General features: G+C 37.3%; 1 protein-coding gene across 3 annotated transcripts; it reads right to left on the bottom strand.

Moving 5' to 3' along the window:
* Positions 1 to 1,246: 1,246 nt before the first annotated feature.
* DCUN1D1 (defective in cullin neddylation 1 domain containing 1) lies at positions 1,247 to 21,774 on the bottom strand. Of its 3 annotated transcripts, XM_076341297.1 has the most exons (8): positions 21,676 to 21,774; positions 12,752 to 12,968; positions 11,317 to 11,485; positions 10,581 to 10,711; positions 5,929 to 6,011; positions 5,590 to 5,686; positions 4,978 to 5,034; positions 4,031 to 4,073 (listed from the first exon to the last, which is right to left on the bottom strand). In XM_076341297.1, the coding sequence occupies exons 1-7, from the start codon at positions 21,676 to 21,678 to the stop codon at positions 5,024 to 5,026; spliced, it is 711 nt and encodes a 236-aa protein (XP_076197412.1). In that variant the 5' UTR covers positions 21,679 to 21,774; the 3' UTR covers positions 4,031 to 4,073; positions 4,978 to 5,023. The 3 variants fall into 3 exon arrangements, with proteins under 3 accessions (XP_076197411.1, XP_076197413.1, XP_076197412.1); XM_076341296.1 differs by lacking the exon at positions 4,978 to 5,034 and having other exon boundaries at positions 1,247 to 4,073; XM_076341298.1 differs by lacking the exons at positions 4,978 to 5,034; positions 21,676 to 21,774 and adding an exon at positions 20,995 to 21,003 and having other exon boundaries at positions 1,247 to 4,073.
* Between the last annotated feature and the right edge of the window lie 35 nt (positions 21,775 to 21,809).

Raw genomic sequence — 21,809 nt, 5'->3', positions numbered from 1 at the left:
CGTACATACAGATGTGCATGGCCACCTACGTGGATCACAGACAGACACTCAAGAGCACCAACGTGAGCATGGAGAGCGTGCGTGTGCACACACACACACAGGTGTGTGTAAGGGGGGTTCCCCCCCCCAGCAACTGCACTCAGTTGGCCCAACAGCTCCAGCTCACGGTGGAGCCCACCATGAGGCGTGCTTAGCGATGAATTCCAGCATGGGCTTCGTTCCTGTTTCTCCAACAGCAAACATAACCGAGTGTTCCCGCGGCTGCCCAGCCGCAGCCTTCACAGCTCCATCATCTCGCAGGCTTTCTGGGCGGCTTCCTGTTCCTAATTTGACGTACAGCTTTCTCATTCTCACCATTGCCAGTTGTCCTCTGAATTCTTCAACAAAGGAGCTTGAAATCTTACACTCTGAAGACATAGAAGTGAGTTTAGAAAGGAAACAGTTGTAATTTCATGTAAAACATTCAAATTACAGTTAGGCAGCTTTTGTTAAATTGAGAACTTGAATACAAGTTACTGGAAGAACTTCCAGAAGCAGGGAGTTGATTTTTTTGTACCAGTTTAAATGCCAGACTTGAGTTTGAGTTACAGGTGTCTGTTTAAACTGTCAGGAGCAAAACTCTTAGATACCTTACTGATAGATAAGATTATAATTTCATCAAGTATTTAATAGTGTGGTCTACTCTTTGAGAGCTCAGGGGACTGAACAGCACCATGGGTTTAAAAACCAGAGTCCGTGCACCATACTCGAATAAAATCTACAGAGACTTCTGGCAACATTATTTAAATAAAGTATGAATGACAAAAGTTTATTAAATGCATTCTTAAAAAATTATATCTTTCTTAAATAAGGATTTCTCAGTACGGATTGCATTGTAAAACAGTAAGTAACAATGACTTGCCTCAAAACTAACAGGTTGATCAATAATAAAAAATCACTTTAGGTATGTATGGTAGTCTCCAACCATATTTAAACAACTTCCTTCACATGCTAGGTAACGTCAATGCAGCATAGCTGGAAAAGATCAGCCCCCTTTTGTACTTCTAAACATTTAGAGTAAGCAGTAGGCAAGGTGTTGCAGCAGTTCTTAGATTTCACACACCCCCCCAAAAGAAAGACAGACCTACCCATAAAGTGTATTTTATGCAGAAGACAAGTATTCTGTACTTTTTTTTTCCCCCCTGCTTAAAAGCACATTCTAGAAATAAATCTTACAAAGAATACACTGAAACAATGCATGAGAAGACTTAGTCGTGGCAATTTCACTGGAGCTTTATTGCCTCTGTTGGTAATGAGAGGGATTGTAAGAAGTTACATTTCAACTTACAGAGATATGTAAATGATGGGTTTTTTTACTAAATATAATCTCGAGATTAAGTGTTTTATATCAGGGCACTTCTAATTTTGTACATATTTAATGTATAAAAACAGGTTACAAACTTGATGTTCGCCTTCTTTTTTTTTTCTTGACATTTGGCAAAATTAAATCGATCCATTTAAGGGGAGATCATCAAATTGAAGACATAAGCACTTACGAATTAAAGCAATCCAAGTAAGCAACTGTCTGCATTCTTAAAAAAAAAAAAAAAAACCCACACAAATATATAAAGGAAAAAAAACATGGCCACATCTGAGCACATTTCGATACAAAATATTCCCTGTAACCAGGTATTTTGTCCTTAGAACAACACCCTGTTAAATCAATGTTTCTTTCAACTTCAGTCACTCATTTTGAAAAACGTTTAAAATGCCACCGTAGCACAAATAACCCTTTTCTGCAACATAATTAGTCAAAGTTTTATGTATTTCTTTATAATTACACAGTAATTATAAGCGTGTAGTACCAAACTGATGACAACACTATTTTGTTGAAAAGATCTTGCATTCAAAAGGAATATTCTTTAAAACACCACGGCATTACGCCACTCCCCAGTCTCAGACTTTTTTGAGGGACAAGTCTGTATTGGGATAAAAAGCAAGTCAGTTCTCCTCTCCAAACACAGCATACTTGAACTAATCAACCTGAAACTGTACCAAAACCCTCAAGACAGAAAACAGCACGCATAGATACCTTGTTGAGCTTTTTTCCACCCCACCCCCCCGTAAGTTCAAGTCCCCATTTAATATTTACACAAAATTGAGAAAGGAAATACTGAAAGCAGCAAAACACACATTTTTTGGCATAGCCAATTCCAGTAGCTGGAAAAAGTTTGCAATGTTTTTTGTGGAACTGTATTCTTGAAATAAATGCATAATTGGATTTTCTTAAAAGAGCACTGCGATAGGGGGAGCTAGCCTTATGGTCAACTTCAGAGAATACAAATAAAAAATTTTTAGCAGTTTAATAGTCAATTTTTTCCTAAAATACTTTTAGCATCTGCATAAAAGTGTTCTGCTGTTCAGTGCAAGTACCAGTTACTCATTTCAAAAATAATCCTGGCCTTGTCATGGGACTATTCAGAGCACGGACTTAAACCTCTATCCTTACTTGTAACTATCGTCTTTTTTTCCTGGAGCTTGGTATTTTCCAGCTTGTTTTAGAGAGTAGTATTTATCAAATCTCTTCACAAGTAACTAAGTGAGGAGTAAAAGACCACGTTTAGCACAAAAGCAGCTCAAGAGCTCTTGTAATATTAAAAATAAAGAAGAATTGCATCTGATAAAACCTGTTTTGAACAAAACAAACCATTTAGTTAAATGCAGTAAGACAATAAGAAGTAGTGATGGATCAACAAAATAATTTAAGCAAACAAAGCCAGTGTAGTATTTTATATCTATCTGATCTGTGCTTGTTTGGGAAAGCTTTACTCTTAATTTCTGTATTTGGCAACCACAGTGATATGTCAATTTCAGGAAAACTCAAGAAAATGATTAAAAAAAATGGGTGTCATCCATAATGGCAGTACCTCTATGTTATAAAGATTTAACTTACTTCTCAGGATAATGGTTTCAAAACCTAGATTCACATCACACTCACCAGCTTCTTGTACAACAGGGCCATTTGTTTCGCCATACCTCAACCATAAAAATTCCGTGTCTCAATTTAAAATACTGTATTGTGTAGCAAACATTTAAGACACAAATTCAGTATATTCAAGTTTTAGATTTCCACAGAAATGAAAAACCTTTCTTTGACGGACAGATAAGCATTTCAAATCTGTAATGAAATTTGATTTCTTAGATAATAACCTAGAGAATATTAGATTCTATCATGACGCACACAGCTTATCTCAATGACGCTCACTGAAGGCTGACTATAACGTTAAACACGGGTGCTTTAAGTGCACAGTAGTTGCGTCGTACTTCAACTGTTCTCACAGTCAGCTGATGTACAATCAAACCATTCAGATAGGCACCTAGATACCCCAGTATCAACAACCTTGCGTTTTCTTGGTTATTTCTGTAATTGTTTTTACCAGATACTCAAACTCACTTAGACAATACCTGTACTTTTCCAGAAAAGAAAAGGAAAAAAATATCGGACCCAGTACACTTAAATATATCACTCTTACAGGAAGTGCTATCAATACAGTCTTTGCAACTAGCCCCAAGTGTATATTTAAGGATTCTTTTAAAAATTGTTTTGTTGTTGATCTGTATAATTCAGATGCCATACAACAGTTGTCTGATGATGACCAGCATTGTGCTTTATGTGAAACCAGAAACCTCAAAATAATTATAAAGCTTCTAGGATTTATGGGAGATGAAACTAGGGTGGTCCACCAAAAAAAAAAAAAAAAAATCCATGATGAAATCCACAATGTTGGAATTTTAACGGGCAAGAGTGGTCCAGACTAGAAGAAAAGCCCAAACCACCAGTAGAAGAATGAAATATGATATGGTCCAAGATGTATCCTTAAAGGTTTGTCTCAACCCTCAGCCATATTGTGAGGATTGATCTTCAGTTCAGTCCAGCCAGCAGAAATTGACTGTGCAATTTTCCATTTCAGGTATTTGTACAGACTATGTACACTCTAGAAGGGTCCTTTAGTGCTACACTGTCGTACTTTTTGTCCCAGCAATTTGAGGGCGTGCAAATTCCACAAAGTCATCAATAAGAACTGGCCATGCCCCTAAAAGAAAAAAAAAAGACCAGAACATAAGAACTCAGTTCAACAAGGCATTCTTTTTAAAGCTTCAGATCTAAACGAATTATTTACTTTCCAGTCTTAACTAGGTATAGTTTCAAGCAAAAAATTGTAATTTGATTTTCTTGCTTGAAATTTAAGACCTGGTTAAAGATTTCTACTTCCTTTAAACCCAGTTAATACACATCCCTTTCAAGGGTCATACTTCGTTCATCTTCCTGACCAAAAAAAGAAGGAAAAAAAAAAAAGCTGACAAAAATTCTAACTTACAACCATCCTGGTTTTGGCACCAGAACCTGATCTCCAGGATGGCAATAGCTGCTTAAAAAATGTTGAACATTGGATGAAGCAGTCTATGCTGTAAACAGCAGCATATCTTAACATACTACAGCATTTACTGCTCACAATTTGATTTTGCATGAATGCAATGCTCATCTGTTAGAATCAGCATACTTAGCCATACTTGAAAACAACAAAATGCACTCCGATAGCCAGCAATATAGTATAATGCCCTAGAAGGCTGGTATTACGCTATATATACTCTTCCATATTCCTTAGCAAGAGGTAGTTAAAATGCATATCAGTATTTTACATGTTATGGGCAGCGACATCCAAAGAGGTCCCCAGTCATGTGCATGATGGTCATGTGAAGGTTAAAAATAATTGTGGGCTAGGTTTTTCCCCCCTCCCTTAAAATATTTTTATTCCAAATCATTAAAACATGTTTTCTGCCTTTAATCTTTCTAAACTACATTGATTTATTGTGGGCAGCAGCCCATTTGTTCAATGATGAGGGAATGAGAACTGTCCATAATTATTAAATAAAGTTGTAGAAGTTTGCTCCCCTCTGCTCTGGAAGTATCAGAAGTTTACAGTTTCCTCCACTCACTGAACTGATCTGCCGCCAACGATTGAAGGTAATTAGCTGTTCTTGGCTACAGATGGACTGGAAGAGGAAAGATCAATACAAAAGTTTACAAGAAACACATTTGGTAGGAAATAACTTATGTTTAGTAATCCCTGTATGCTGCCAGCTTCACTTTAATATTATTACATGTCCAATCTTCACATAAACTGAAGCAACCAAACTTAAAAAATACTCTCAGCTACAAAATGCAATAACCAGAGGACCCTACAAAGAAATGCACAGGCCATGAATCAGTTACTTAGTTGAAGATGCCAAGAACTGCGCTGACAGAGAATCTGTGTTTTTTAAATGGACAAATGTCAGGGTTTGTCTCAATAATAAAGAATTAGTATCTGAGCTTAGACAGAAGAAAAAAAGAAAATGGATTTAAGAAAGTTTCAGCATTTCTTTTTTAAACCTGCAGTAATAAACAGATGATGACAACATGCATTAAAGTAGCTCTAACTGGACTTTAGATCACCAGTAATATTCTAATTATGCTGTTACTAGACAGCTGCACCAAAGCAGATACACAGTAATAAAGGTAGCATAAAACACAGTTAGAAGTTAAAGAAAGAAAATGGAAATGTTTACCTTCCTCATCATAGTTAGACATATCGTCTGCTATCATTGTACTAAAGTCTAGAAGAAGGTTCCAGGTATCCTTAGGAATTGATCTTTTATGATGTTCCTGTTTGGAGGGGTGGAAAATTTATATTTAAAAAAATAAATTAAAACCCCTTATACACATTCATTTTTACTGTCTTGGACGCATCCACATCCCCAAAACATATTTCTCTTGTACACACTACGAAGTGCAGTATCTGGGATCTGGGTCAAAATAGTCTATTTCATCTACTCAATAATTTAAAACATATTTATCTTCCAAGCTTTGAAATTACTACAGTCATTTATGTAAAGATTTAAACTTACCAACAAAAATTTGTTCCACAAGTCTAGAAATTTAAATCTTCCATTAAGTACTAAATTCCAGTAGGCAATGGCCATTTCTAAATCTGTAATATTAAACATATTACTCTTAGAGATATACATTTCAAATATATCATCTCCACAGGTATCTAACACTAAGATGAACCATATATTCATAAAGGTGAAAAGAGTAATCTAATGCAAATATACTCATGGATCCTTTACAAAAAGGCAACCATAAAGTGTCACACATATTTTATAGATTTTTATACTATCACTTGAATATAGAAGAACTGAAAATTTCCCGTATTAATAGCTAACATATCCAAAATATGCAAAGATATTTCATGCGCCTTTTGCTATTTAACAATACCTTAGTTAAAATTCAGTGAAATATTTTTGTCTTAAAAATGCTATTGACTTGAAAAGAAAATTTGTAGTATTTTGTAGTAAGATCTGCTTTAATTTTTTTTAATATATAAAATACAATTTACATAAAACTAGCTTTTTTATGATTTCATTTTTAGAGCAACCTTGTTACAGGTGCTGGCTTTGTAACATAGCTTTTGTCAAGTGTTCATTTCTGCAACCAGGTTTCCTTTTGAAAAAAATCTTTAAGTACTGTACAAGCAGATGGTTGACAGTTGGTTTGTTTGTTGGTGGTCTTTTTTTGGTTGGGTTGGGGTTTTGGAGGGGTTTTGTTGGTTTGGTTTCTTTTGGGTTCCCCCCACACACCCCAAAGACTCCTGTTAAGTTCTTGCTTGTTTTGAATCTGTTTCTCAGGATGACCGAGAAACCTCAACTGGCACAGTTCAGGAACAACCACCTACTGCCTGTCAGGCAACTGCGTGCTGCTGTCAACAGTGGGTGCTGTTAGAGTGTAGCAGTTGGAAAAAGAGACTGGTTAGTCTAGCACGTAAGGCAAAAAAACCCACCCCTCACCTCCCTGGTATTTGCCAAAGGCTAAACTGACATGCATTATTTACGGTTTATTAGTGGCATACAGTAACATGTTAGCTGATAAAAGAAAGTTATGCATCTGAGCTCTAAATCTCTACCTAGCATGATCTCCATTACCAGGAACTAACAAGGACCTCTGTACTGTATAACTAAATGCTACTAACTGTGATTTTACTGAATTCAGTATCCATCACCAAGTACATACAGTAACCCCAAAAGGCTACCTAGTTAAGTGACCTCTTTTTTAACAAAAGCTCTTATATATTTTGCAGTCTAGCAAATCTCTTCTTCCATAAACAATCCTCTTGTGAGAGCAGAGGCACATGATCAACTGCACCTCAGGAAAAAAAGAAAAAGAAAGAACCTGACACAACCCAAGAAAACCACTCCCTTCCCCCAGATGCCCAAACTATTTAAAAAAACAGGGAGGTGGACCTTAGAGGTGAAATCAATAGCAAGCAAAACAAAGCATGAAGTCTGCATTGCTGGAGGGAAAATAAATAGTAATGGGGGGAGTTTATGAATAGTTTAGTATCTTTGATTTTAAAAGTTCTTCTCGAACAGCATATTCACATTCTAATGCTTCCTGACCAAAGTAAAGAATAAAATTTGTGGAGGATCTTCCAGCAGCTGCAAAGGGGTGTGATTTCAGACAAAAGTGTAAGTTTGAGTTTCGAGAAGCAGAGACTAATTAAACAGAAGTCACTACTCCTCAGTAAGTAAGCTATATGTGAAAATGACAACTTAAAGAGTTTAACAGAAGATTCAGATACAAAAATACGCACTTCAGCTTTCAACTAAAACTACTGTCTTTCTAAAAATGAATAGATACAAACTTCAGATTAAGCTGATCAGTTTCTCAAGGAAACAGATTAGAAAACTAAGTTTTATTTACTTGTGATGCATTAATAGCAGGCATACCAAAAAATGCAAGCTCATCAAATCACTGCATATTTATAATGGTTTATAAACAAACACTATAAACAAATTCTGCATTTCGACATGCTTATACAATTTTGAGATTATTCTTGTGGGTAAGCAAAGGCCTTTAAAAAACAGATCTCAGGATACTGCAATCTCAAACTCATTAAGTGAGTCCAAACATGTAAAGCACAGAGACATAATGCCTTAGGACAAACTATATGTTTTAAAAGAAGTTTTATGAAATCACAAAATTTGAAAGTAAAGATATAATTTTAGGTTTTCATAAGAAAGTAAAAGATTACTCAGGAAAGTCCTCATGGATCAAATATGAAAGTCTCAAAATATATGCTGTGTTTTGAGTTTTATCCAGAGAGATGCAAGAGAAGCAAACAATGTTCGAGATGAACATCAGCTAAAAGGTATTCTCAAATGATATGCAAATATCACAAGAACTTTTAAGACATCCACAGTACTTACATGGTAGTAAAGAATTATGCAGAGGAAATGCGTTTCCAGAACTGTGCCTGAACTACTATACAATGTTTGGAAGATTAGAGACCAATATACATTAAATTCAATTTGCAAGTTCCTACAAGCAGTAATTTAGACACTCCAAAATTAATTGCCTTACTAGGAGCACTTACTTTTCAGCACTGTACTTCTCCCTATATTCTTTTGCTTCAGGGTTTCCAGAATTATCCTGCCCTATTGTAAATTCATGCCTAGAACTGTGTATTTATTGGCACCAAAAGGGTTGGTAAGCATACAGATTTTAAGCTTAGTTCTACATCACTTCCAGACCCAGACTTAAAGTAAAAAAAAATAAAATAAAATTTTACACTACGTATATGCTATATGAATCTGAGAAAACTATACTTGTCTTTGTCACTGTTAGAGCTTAACCTGCATAAAGAAGCTTTAAGATGAATGAGAAATAAAGCAAGGGACTTAGTTTTCCTGGTAAATAATTTTTACTGAAGTCTGTTCCATCTGGGATACTCAAAAGATTCATTTCCATATAGGACTAGGGGGAAAAAAAATTTCAGAAAAAGAATGCAAGTCTCCCTTATACCTTAGAAATACGGAGAAGAAAATAAGAGGCAAGTACTACATCAAACAGTTCTGTTATTCTGAAGCTTTGAGAAAATATAATTAAAAATTATCATGTAACTGATATCATTGTGATTTGTCATTTCACTTTTACCATCTTACAGGGATTTTGCAAAATACTCCTTGTTGTATGAAGCTGTTTAAAGATTAAAAGCAACATACAAATGTTACAACAAAAAACCCCTAACAAAACCCTGCAACTGTTTACACTGCAGAACTGATTCCACACTTACACTCTCTATAACCTAACTTCTATCCTCTCACAATTCAATTACTGTCCACATTTTCCTTGTAGCAGCCCAAAAAAAAAAAAAAAAACTTTCTACAAGAAATAAGAATCAGCCCATTCATTTATTTGCAGGATTCAGATCTGACTACATGCATGCACAAGTATTTTTAAACAGTTTAGCAGTGCTCTTTTAGCTTCTTCAAAGACAATGAAACTCATAATCCAATTGAAAACAAAAAACAGGATACAGAAAGATGTTAAAGAATGACACAGAGTCAAAATTGAGACATGAAGCTTTTGCTGATTTACTTATTTTTCAATATTAATTTTAAGCCAGAAGTTGGTCCACATATAAACGACAACAAAACCAAAGCAGAATGCTCATCTTTTCACAGCACATGAATACAAAGCTGGTCAGCAGCAGTCAGTTTAAGGCATTTTCATTACTGAGAAAAATAAATTCACAAGCTGCCAAGGAAGAACCTACTGGCCTTTCAGTATTCTATTTCTTCTCAAAAGCAGAACAGTTAACTTAAGAAGTTAACAGTTACAGAGTCATGAAATACTAGTTATGGTTAATAGCTCAACTGCACTGTATATAAATGAATACGCATTCTGGTTGGTTAATATTACTGCCTGAAAGAAATTTTTGTTTCCTTATTTTTGCTGTTTTGAATAGACAGATCTATAGTTTGTTCGTTTAGTTCCATCCAAACTGTGGTGTTCTGTCATGTTTTTGGTGTTGGTTTTTGTTTTCCAAAAAAATTATTTTTAATAAGTGATTCTTCCACTTCACCTGTTATACTAATCAAAAGCACAATCAGCAGAAGAGCTCTGAAATAATGAAAAAAAAAACATTCAGTGAGCTGGGGGGGGCGCGGGGAGAGGGAAGGCTGTAGGTAGGCACCTGTTACCAACAGCACAACAACAACAACAGGCATCAAGCCCAGGATATAGAAATCTATTTGTACTATTCCAATTCTATTTTGCCAAGACATTTGCAAGCATTTTTGGTGTTACAAGACACTGTACAAGTGTACTTACATGGAAATCAGTTTTACAGCTTAAATTTATCCTAAAAGTGAAAATTCAATTAATCTGTTCAGTGCTGCAAATTCTAAATGGCATAATTATGCCTTTAACGTAAGACCATAGTCCATTGTGCTTACTGAGAATTGCACACACTCTTAGGGAAAGAATAAACCCTCTCTCATAAAATTTTGTAGTTTATACTAATGATGCAGATATTTCTATCAATTCGAACACCTTAAATTGACATCTGTCTTTCACAACAGAGAGATGTATTTTATCCCAAGGGTGGCTATCTTTCAGACTCACTGGATCACAATAGTATTTTCACTTACTGCTTTAATCAGTCATTTCCCATATCCCATCAGATACCAAACAAATGTTTATGATTAAGAATACATACCTAAACCTTTCTGTCCTGGATTCTTTGCAAAGTTGAAAGTAAACTGATAAAAATCCTTAAATCTTCCCGGCTCTTTTAATTCTTGTTCCATTTTAGGAATCTGGGCCTTCAGTTTTTCTATGCTGTCACATCTGCATTTTAAAAAGCATGTTTATTTGTGTATTACTCATTTTGCCATAAAATATGAGTTATAACTTAAACAAAAATTTATAAAATTTTTGTGGAATACAATACGATTATCAAAACAAAATTCAGGAAGCCTTTAATTAGTCTGCACCTATAACAACAAAGAAATGAAATTGTTGTATTTCTTCACATTGCCATTCGCACATACTAGCTGATATATCAGATTCTATATCCACAAGATTTTTAGAAAAACGTGATGAAGACTGCTATATTCTCATAAAGCAGAGAAAACCCAGGTATACTAGACTTCAAGACTGCAGACCAACATCCTTGCTTTACCTACTTGAGTAGCTCTATGGCAACTAACTGAAATACACAACCAAGGCAAGTAGCACTCAAAGTTGCCTCCCTTTTTTTGGTCACTAAGCATCTAGCACATAAACAGCAGATGCATTTTTACAGAGGCAGACAAGTGATGCTAGACTCTGAAAAGTCTCTGAAGTCTGAAAGGACAATGTGATTGTGAATTCCCCAAAATAGGGCTGTTTCACCGTACATTCCAGTTTCTGACACTGGAGTACACTGTCAGTGTCTAATAGTGCACACTTACCCTAGCTCAGTCATTCCATCCATGAATTCCAGCTTTGAAAATTCACACTGTGTTGCAGCTCGGAATTTCCATGCGATGATGAGTACAGTAATGCTGGCTGGGTCAAGAGCTAGATCATCACAAAACTGCTGTATACCATCTATACCAATTTTATTTTCATCTTGAGGATCTTTGGGATATAAAAGTAAGTATCAAGAAAAACAGATTTTTGAAAAAGCTAATTTATTCAACACGAGTATTTAAGATAAGCAAACGTTTTCAAGAAGCCACTTTTGGGATCAGCCCTTATAAGTGAATATTTTAAAAACAAAATTAAATTAGTATTTTCAACGGTTAAGCTTTAACAATTGAGGAAGTTACTACAATAAAGCCTCCCATACAATGAAGCTTATGTTATTTTCATTGAGAGACAAAAGCACCGCAAACATTTGTTTTCTGCTGAATAATATGCATGATATTCTGACTCATTCCATAGAGAGAACAGTGGTCCTTTCCCACCACCACACTTAATTATTGGCATCTTTGGTAAGATTGCCAATCTGTGTACCATTATAAACAATTCTGCAGTGTCCATTTGCAAGCTGTACTGATACAATTATCAAATCTGCCCATAAACTACTAAGTTGACATTAGTTTTATGCATTTTCTGGCATCACCAGCATGCATGACATTGGACACGGTAACCTCCAAGAGGAAAGTTACATTGCCCCATTACCGATTCCAAGCCAGCCAGGCACACTCCTCTTTCCACGAAGGAATCAACATCTGGTCTGGAAGTGAGATGCTCACATTTCAAGTGCACTAACAAAGATCTACTAACGCAAGCCAACAAAGACTTCAGGAAAATGGTATTTGGATTATGCATGCATATGAAAACTGACAGAAAACGTAGCACTTTTTTTTTTTTTTTAAAGTGCTAAACCACAAAATTTGTTCTACTATACTGCATCCATTTTATTTGTGGTAGGATATCACCAGTTGAACACTGGTTATATAACAGATAAAGAGACTTTGTTTTCTTTTCCGCTCTGTTTGTAACTATCTGATAATAAGCACAAGATGAATAAAAATTAAGGCAGAATCCTTGGTATACAACCTTTCACTTTGTCAGGAGCGAGTCCTGAGTGATGTGCTTTCCCCAGAAGAATCACCTAAAATCCATGTTAATCATTACAGTTTACTCACTGCACACACAACTCCAGTTCCAGACCCTAATCGTGTATAAATGTGCATATATTTAGAGCACAAAGCATGTAATCCTTGTGAAGCAGAAGCCTACGTATATTCCCCTTCTAACTTGTATTATTAGTAATAGAAAAATAAAGCTGAAAGAGTCAGTTAAGACCAAGCACAAGAGCACAGCTGCAATGATACATTGTAATTAAGAATAGATACATACAACTAGGAAATAAGCCTTAAAACTCAGGGTACTCACCTTTGTATCTGTTATACAGTTGTTCTAACTTCTTTCTGTCCAATGATCCTTTAACGCTCTCTCGTATATAAAGTTCAGGATTTTGGAAAAAGTTGTCTGTTGCAACATCTAACTTCCAGTCATTTTGAGACAGACAACTCACTGCTGTCTTTTCACTAGATTGTGTGAAGACCATAAACTGACGCACTTTATCCTTCTGTGATGATTTCAATTTATTCTAGTAAAAACAGACAATACCGTAACTAGAAATGTTTTACTGGACAAAATAAAAAAATCAGTACTGTTAATATTTTTAAGTCAGTACCTTCTATAACTGCTGGGGCAGTTAGACACTCAGACCAGCAGTTATTTTCTCTCTTTTTTAAAATTTAAACTTACCTTCATCTTTACATTGTAACAAAACTGAGTTAAATCATCACAAAAATCATGCTGGCAAAGCAATCACAGAAGTAAAAAATGGGTATTCTTATCGCATATTTGGAGAGAGAGCTGAAGGGCATAGCAAATTCACATACAGCTGTAAGATGGGACATCTTTCTATTTAAACCAATTTTTGTTTTTTAAAAGGAAAAAAAACATTCTCCTCTTAATAGAAGAATGCTACACCTACCAAAAAAAAAAAGCAATTGAGATGCCTAAATAAAGCCCATGGCTATCAACATATTTGATACATTAATTGCCTCAACGGATGCGTCGGAACAGGCCATTTAATAGCTTACCATCGCTGAACAAGAGGCTGGCATTCATTTAGTCCCAGCTGACCAAACTGACAGAAACACCAGCTAGTGCAGGACTGGGCGCAAGACTACACTGCCAGGAACAGGATCTCCTGATGTGCCTCTTGATGGCAGCAAGAAACTAGGCTGGGTCATCCATTTCAGGGAGCTACACACTGAAATATCTTAAAAGATTTTTTTTTTAATTTTATTTTTTTTTTTAAGAGCTTTTTCACTTTGAAGGTGCTTAACTCCACCTACATAATTTGCAAAACATTCCTGTGAGGAGGCATTGTCTCCATTTCACAGGTGCAGCAACTGAAGCTAAAAAAAAAAAAAAGGGTAAGTAATTTTGCCGAAGGCAGGCGGGGGAGTGAGTAGCCAAGGTGAGAGCTCTGGAATTTCAGGCCTCTTGCCCAGACCAAGAGACATCTCTCTCTCCTCTAGCGTAAAACTGAATGGAGAACTTGCTGCCAGTAATTTATCAGCGTAGAGTGATTCCCAAGGATATTTTTGATGACGAGAAGCACACTCAGTATTTCAAGGGTATTAGTTACACAAAACTAACTGCTGATCAGGAGAAAGCAATCATACAGCTCTTGCACTAAATCCAAATTTAGTTCTAAAGTTCAAAGCAAAAATACTCCTAACGTTATAACTTGGTAAATAAAAGTTCTGACTTTTAAGTCAGGATTGGATTTCTTACATGGCACAAATATGTCATTTGTATTTTACCTTGCATTCTAATCAAAACTTGGAAATTACAATAATGAACAGAATATATGAGTGCATGGCTCCTTCTCAGGGAGTATGGGGAAAAAAGGCCAAAAAAAATCTCTAGACGTGATAAACTGTCCTCAGCCAAAGAATGAATGGTTTAGGAGCAGTATGAGCTCAAGCTCTTCATTCCAAAGGATAATTAGTGTCCAATCACATTATCATTAGAAAAAAGAACTACTGCTTCAAAACACAAATTCATCTGCCCTAAAAGTCAAAATCAGTTTTCTGCTGCTTGATGACAGTGAATGTGAACACTATTATTTGTAAGAGTAGTTAAGTTACCAGCTTCAGAGTTACACCTTTAAAAAAAAAAAAAACCACAAGAGCATCACATTTGGCTTAAACTGATACCCACATAACATACTAAACAGACCAATACCCTTTAATTTAAGATCACTTAAAAAAAAAAATTAAAAAAATCCTCCCCAAACCAAAACAACCCTATATCTACAACACTTAGCTGAAGCCAAAATTTTAGCACACACTGCAGACTTAAACACAGTGATATTAGTTAGGTTATACTACTTTTAAAGTTACAATGTGTTGCTGCTTTATTTCAGTCTCTTGAGTAAGTTTCTCACATTAGACCTTTGCTACAAACATGTTTCTGAAACTCAGATTTTCAAAAGTGGTTCCAGGTAAAGGTCAAGCCATCAGAGCAGGTCCTGCAAAGACCCACTGCTGACAACTTGTGCACGCTTCGAGTTTCACAGCAGACAATCAGCACCTTACAATATTGAGCCCAAACTTTCACAAAAGTCACTTACGCTGACAAAGCCATGTGGAATGACTTCCAGAAGTGACTAATACATTTTTAGTTCCAGTTTTTAAAAATATATTGTAAACTCAGATATATTAAAACAAACCATTGAATTATATCCCAAATGAAGATGAAACAATCCCAGTAATTTTCTGCATCAATTACCAGCTTCCTCAAATCAGCTCCACACAGCCAGACTGCTGCATCACCACAGACTCAGCTGCATTATAGGGCAGAGTCACACTTAAGACCTTAGCTTTTCTTTTCTTTTTTTGACAAAGTACATGCCTTTAATCACCAGTTTTTTGTTTGTTTTGTTTTTTTAACATGTACACATAGTATGCATAGCCCTTTTAATAGTGAATATTCTGTAAAACCTCAAGAGGCTTTGTTCTGCCCTACTCTTGCAAGGGTAAACTCTAAAAGCAATGACATACAACAAAAAGTCAAGTAACAGGTTTACAAGGGCTTCACCATGGATGCCCAAGAGCACAAAAGGTAGTGGGGTTTGCGTGTTGTCACATAAAAGGAGAATGCAATTTATTAGATCAAAAACTTGCAGCTTAATCACTTTTACAATAAAATTTAAATCCTATATATGCACATGAGATCTTCCTGTGCTTGGGGCTCCCTAAGTGATAACAACAATATAAAACCTTTTTAAAAAGAACATCGAATTTGCCAAGAGTCAAGCAGCTAGTGACACTAATCAGTACAGCATTCAGTAATATATTAAGATGCAATAAATCACAATGTTCAGCCATAATCTTTTTCTGGAATAGCTATATTTTTTACTGGTCAAATACAAGTTTATTTTTAGTGAATAAGTGCCAAAGCCCTTTCTTTATATTTGATGAATGTTTCCGCAGAAGCTTGCCAACGTGGACAAGACACTCCACATCCTAAGTGACTGGACAACTCTTTGAAGGCCTACTACAGGACAGCAAGAGACAAAATTACTGCTGAGTTTTTATTATCCTATTTTAGCTCTTCTTTCATCACATTAAAAACCCACACTTCAAGCAGGAACAGGTTCCAAGCCTTCTGCACTTTTAAGGGCTATTTCTAGAAGCCGAGCTCTAACAGTCTATTATTGTTTTAAGTGTGCAATACAGAAGCCAGAGCACCCTATAACCTTTAATCCTGTAGTCATCAGGCAACAAATACCTTACACTGCAATTGTATGTGCTGTAATGCAATGCAATCCATTTAAAATATCTCAACTTTAACACTAGTTAAAAGGGAAGATAGAATTTTATTTATCTTTCTCACTAAAAATATACAAGTGAAAACCAATGGAAAACAAATGCAACAAATTTTCTAGTAAGTCTTACCCCTTGGAGTAAGGGGAAAAGGAAAAAATCAGATCTGCAAGCCTTTGATCAAGTTTGTGTGGTATCCAAGCTACCTTTTATAACGAGGATGTTATAAGAGACAGGAGGCAAACTTACTTTTAAAAACACAGAATAACTTCTTTAAGTGAAAAGCTACATTGTGTAGATTCTTAAAACTATAATAATTATATCTTTCCAATGAACATCTGATGATATAATATTAATTTTAAAATAAAAATTTGCCTCTCCCCATCAAGTACCAAATTTGATAATTCTAATTCAATAAATCATCCTTGCCTGTGACTAGTATCAGATACTTTGGTGAAAGATTAAAAATAAAAATTAAAAAAATACTTGGGCTTTTTTTCCCCCAAGTATTTTTTTTTTCTGGCCTCTGACTGAAACTCCCCCGGTCTAGGGGAGTAAGCTTTCCCAGTTTAGGGGAAAAAAAAAAAAAATGATCTGCCAACTCTGACTATATAGTTGTTTTTCCTTATCTTCTACACTCAATTTTCAGTCACCTCAGATTCAAAGATCAGCTCTGCACACTGGTCATCAACGTTTTCTGGATAGCTAATAGCCGTATGAGGGCTCCACTCTCCTGGATAATGTCCATGGGAAACAACAACAACCTTCGTCCCACACTGCCTGGACTACAGAGCTGAGGATTCCTACCAAAACCCTGTTCTTGGACTTTGCTCAAAGGTTATATGCGGCTGCCAGCTAGACAAGCAGTGCACGATCAGTTTGAAGTATCCCTGCCCAAAATTCCTTATGGCCCCCAAAGATGACATTCACACAGTTACTCCTTAATGAGTAACTGCTTTTTACCTTTCCTTCCCAGCCACTGCTTACAGATGATCTGATTCCTGCTAGTTTCACTGCTAACTAAAGGAATTTGAGCAGTGACATCTGTGCTTCTGTTTCAGTCAGGACTCAAAGAAAAGCCTGTTAAGTTCTCATGCATGTGACAGGTAAAAAGCCTTTTCTAAAATAGTATCAACCTCCACAAAGTCTAGGCTTTTATACTACTGCATTTAAACTCCAAAGAGATCTGGCTGCAGGAAGCATCCTTGCACTTTCAAAGGACCCCAGTGACGTCCATTCAAACACAGAATAACTTCAGCCCACACACAGGAGGGACTTTTGCATGTAATAACCTTACAGATCATGACTGCCAGTTTTGTCGTGCCTTTATGCGACACTAATGGTCAAGAGAATGTTGCTCCCTTACAATGTCTGAATCATTCCATGTTGGGCTGTATCCATTAAAGGAACGTACAAGACACCTGCAAATAATCTGGTTTACTGCTTGTATTCAACAAATACACGGCTAAAGCTTAAAAGGCAAAATGCTGAGTATTTTTCTTTGGTAAGAAAACAAAAGTTAATCACAACAACAGAAGTCTACAAATACACTGAATTACATTTTAATCCACCAACTGTGACAGCATACGTGTATACTACCAAAAACCCCATAAAATCCAAGTTAAAGACAAAAACGATTAAAGTAAATAGCCATAGTTTCTGTGTAATGTAAACAAACATGCCCTTCAACTACGTTTTATTTTCTACAGTTTCTCAAAAAGAGGGCACACAAAGTAAGATCATCAGGACGTTTTTAAGCTTCTGTTTCAAACTGATGTGAAATCCATTTGTCTGCAGTGGAACAGAACAAAACTTAAAAAATTTACAAGGTCTGTTGAGATATAAAATCCAAGGAAAAAATATCACAAGCAACATAAAATCAAAGTTGCTTTTTACATCCTCTAATGTTCTTTTAGTGGATAAAATCATTTTAGCACTTTCATATGGGCAGAACGTCTTGTGCAGAAGATCAATATATAGCTACCCAGAAGAACGCAGTAGTTGTAATAGTATTTTAAAGTAATTCATGTTAACCTGAAAGGTGAAGGAAACACCAAAAATCAGCGCTTTTCCAATTAAAAAAAAGGACAAAATAAAGCTGTCAGTTGTTTAGCATTCTTAACTGGTCCAGGGCAGAAGCCCTATTCAGCCATTAGAAGCTGCATTCATACCTTACATTTGCATTGGCACCATAAAACATGAGTAAAATATGAAGAGCTACATAATAAATTTCACACCTTGTTCTCAGAGTAGATCATATTCCTGAATAATTTTTTCATGGCTCTAGTTAAAAGTGATTTTACAGTACAAGTTCAAAGGGTTCCCTGGTAAGCTGGGAGAGGAAACAAGATCATGCACCATCTTGTCTAGCACTCAGACTACTCTGTCCTAAGCATAATGCCAAGAATCTACAAGTTTTACTATGGGACAACCAAAACCAAAAAACATTTAATATCAACAAACTACTACGGACATGAATATGCACCATACAAAATAGCCTTGCAGAATAGCTTGTTGAGTTAAACACCACATAACAATGTCATGAAGTACAATAACATTACAGGAGACAGCGTCAGACGTGAAATTCTTGTAATACTAAATTTTTTTAACTTTCTGTCACCTGAGGTTTGCAATAAGAAATTATGTATTTATCAGCATAGAAATATTCTTCAGAGAACACAAATTGGATAATATAATAAATAATGTAAATAGAGATAAGGTTAACATTTGGCTCTGGATAAAGATATGGCTACTCACACACTTGCCTTGATTATCCCACATAGTCCTAAATTCATTAAATCATTCCAAATAGTACAGGTAGTACTACAGGTAGTAGCTCTTCTCCTCACAGAAGATGGCTTAGAGTATAATGGACCAGCTTGCTGCTCTGTCTTGATTCGCAGGCACATTACTCGTCCTCATGACGAGATGAAGCAGTCACATACCAACAGATAAGGTGAAGGAGACCACTTCTACAGATGCTGCTCAGCTCAATTGAAAATGTGGGTAAGAGAAGCAGATTACTATCAGCAATCCAAGGAACATTGCCAGGGTGGTGTACCTGAGCACTGGACAGAAAACACTTTTCAAGTTACCTAAATGGCCAGACTGAGCCTAACAGGCTGCTGTAATGGTCTCCCTTCCACATATTGGACAAAGACAGTTTGAAGCCAGGAAACCTTTGTCCTGAAAGCACTGGCCATACAAACACTGGTGAGACTAAGTCAGAGCCAGAAGCGCTCTAACTGGCAGTACTGCATGGCTGAGTAGGAGTCAGGCCCCAGCTGCAGAAGCCTCTACCGCAGCATTTGCTGTGCTGGACATGCAACCCAGCCCCAGGAACCTGCCATAGCCACTGGAAGGACTAGCCAGAGCAGTAGCACATACGGGCAGAAAAATGGGACGTTGAATCTCATGTTTCTGGATGGACATCTTCAGATCTCTGTGAAGAAGTCTCCCTACTAAATAGAAGATTTTGACATACCACAGGTATAGGTACAGAATCCTATACCTGGGCACTAGAAACAATTCATACCAGTATTTACTACTCATAAAATCTGCAGCCTGTCATTTAGTCCCACTTCAGTGTCTATGTCATCCTTTCACCTGGGTGTTGGAGTCAACAAGCACAACCTGGAAAATAGTTGTTTGCATAGTGCCTAACAACTACGCTTGGGGCCATGACTAGAGTATTCAGATACTCTCTCCAATCTGATAAATACCAATCTATCAGTATAGTATTGTTCCACAGAGTATATCTGCCAGTTCTTCAGTTAAGTATTCCAAGAAGACTAAGCAGATAGGATTCTGCTGTTTCTCACAAAAAGCTATTCTCAGAATAACATGCCTCACTATTTCTGTTATATTGCCACTTACTGCAGTATTGCTCAATTTAAATTTCTAACCACGTAGCCAGCCAATAATATATGTATGTACAAGACATCAACTGTGTATTTTGCATACCTACACTGGATATACTGCAAGACAGCTCTAGGTGATTTTCATGGAAAAAAGTCTTTGTAAAAAGTTGTGTAACACTACTGCATAAGTGCTATCTGAGACAGTCCCAGAACTGCAGAATTACAGTAAGACACCTCTACACTCTGAACTTTACCCAGACTTTAGTTTTAAGCTCCCATAAAAAATTCAAGTGAAGATCTACATCAAACAATTCAATTAAAAATTATACTAGTGACATAGTGACAAGTTTATTAGAGGTCTACATACTGCACCACTAATTTAAATTCTGGCTGACCAAATTTTTACGCCAACATAACTCCATCAGTTAAAGGTGATGTCATTTTTTTAATATGCTTTTAACACTGCTTGCCAAAATAGTATTAACTGCAGGTATAAGGTATCTTTATACCAATAAGTGCACACCAGTACATCTTAGACTCCCTCCTACACCATTCCTAAGACAATACAGCTGCTATAGAAAAGTACTACTTTAAACTGTACAGGTGTAGCTAAAGCTGTACAACTTTTGTATACAGAGAAGGCCTAGAAGTATGACTACAAACATGTTCCCTCGGGTGCATAAGACACTGTAAGGACCCCCCGTATTTAAAGCTAAGGAATGTCTTTTTCTTTTGTTTAGGTGAACAAAAATAGCAAATTTTGTTCCAACCACTGCGGTTTCCCTCTAGAAGAGGGAAGAGAGAAAGTCAGTTGATTTGAGAGTCCACAGCAAATCCTCAGCTATAAGGAAAACAACATTATGGAGAAAATGCAAGATAGATGATAGGTCCTCCTTTACAACACTTATATGAATAGAAGCCTTACCAAAACCACATAATAATCATCCAGAAATTCTCCAACATAATCCCAGTTCAAGAAGGATCAACATATCCGAGTTTCCCGGTGAACTGACAGCGCTTAATGGGCCCTGAGTCACCTGAAATCCTGCAAAAAACTCCAAGTAGCCCCTGGTTTCTGGCAGGCCCCTGCACTCTCTCCAGTCACTGCTGCTCACCACCCCACACAGGGCACAGACCAAGCTGCCCACAAAACGCCTCTATTACCGCTGTCCCGTACAAAGGTGCCTGAACCCTTATACAAAGTGCAAGCAAGCACTTCCTCGCCGTGAGGAGGCCTGACAGAGCCCTGTGGACCGAAAGCCTCCGCGGGATCCCGGCGCCCCCCACCTAGGCCCCGGCGCTCGCCCCTGTCCAGGAGCAGCCTCCTGCCTCCCGGCCAGCGGCCCCGGCCCACCGCGCCGCCCTCCCCAGGCCCCACACACCCTCCCCGCCCTGCTTGATAGGAGGGACGTGGAGCCCACGGCCCCAGAACATCATGCCCCGGCTGCGGGGCCCCCGGGACCGGCCCCTTCGCCGCTCCCGTCGAGCCGCTCCCGGACACCCCAGCCCGCCACGACTAGGCCCCAGCTGCCCCTGCGGCGGCGCCGCAGCTGGCCGGCCCCAAGCCGCCGGGCTGGGCCGAGAGGCGACCCGAGAGGACGCTCACCATGTTGAGGGCTGTGCAGGCCTCTTCCCTCCCGGCTCAGGCGAGACTGAGGGCGGCGGCGGCAACGGCTTCCTCCGGCGGCGGCAGCGGCAGCAGCTCCCGGCTCCTCACGGGCCCTTCCGCCGCCTCCCGCT

Source organism: Aptenodytes patagonicus, chromosome 6 (genome assembly GCF_965638725.1).
Source record: "Aptenodytes patagonicus chromosome 6, bAptPat1.pri.cur, whole genome shotgun sequence".
Classification (NCBI taxonomy): Eukaryota; Metazoa; Chordata; class Aves; order Sphenisciformes; family Spheniscidae; genus Aptenodytes; species Aptenodytes patagonicus.
This window is presented reverse-complemented; position numbering and strand designations above follow the sequence as displayed.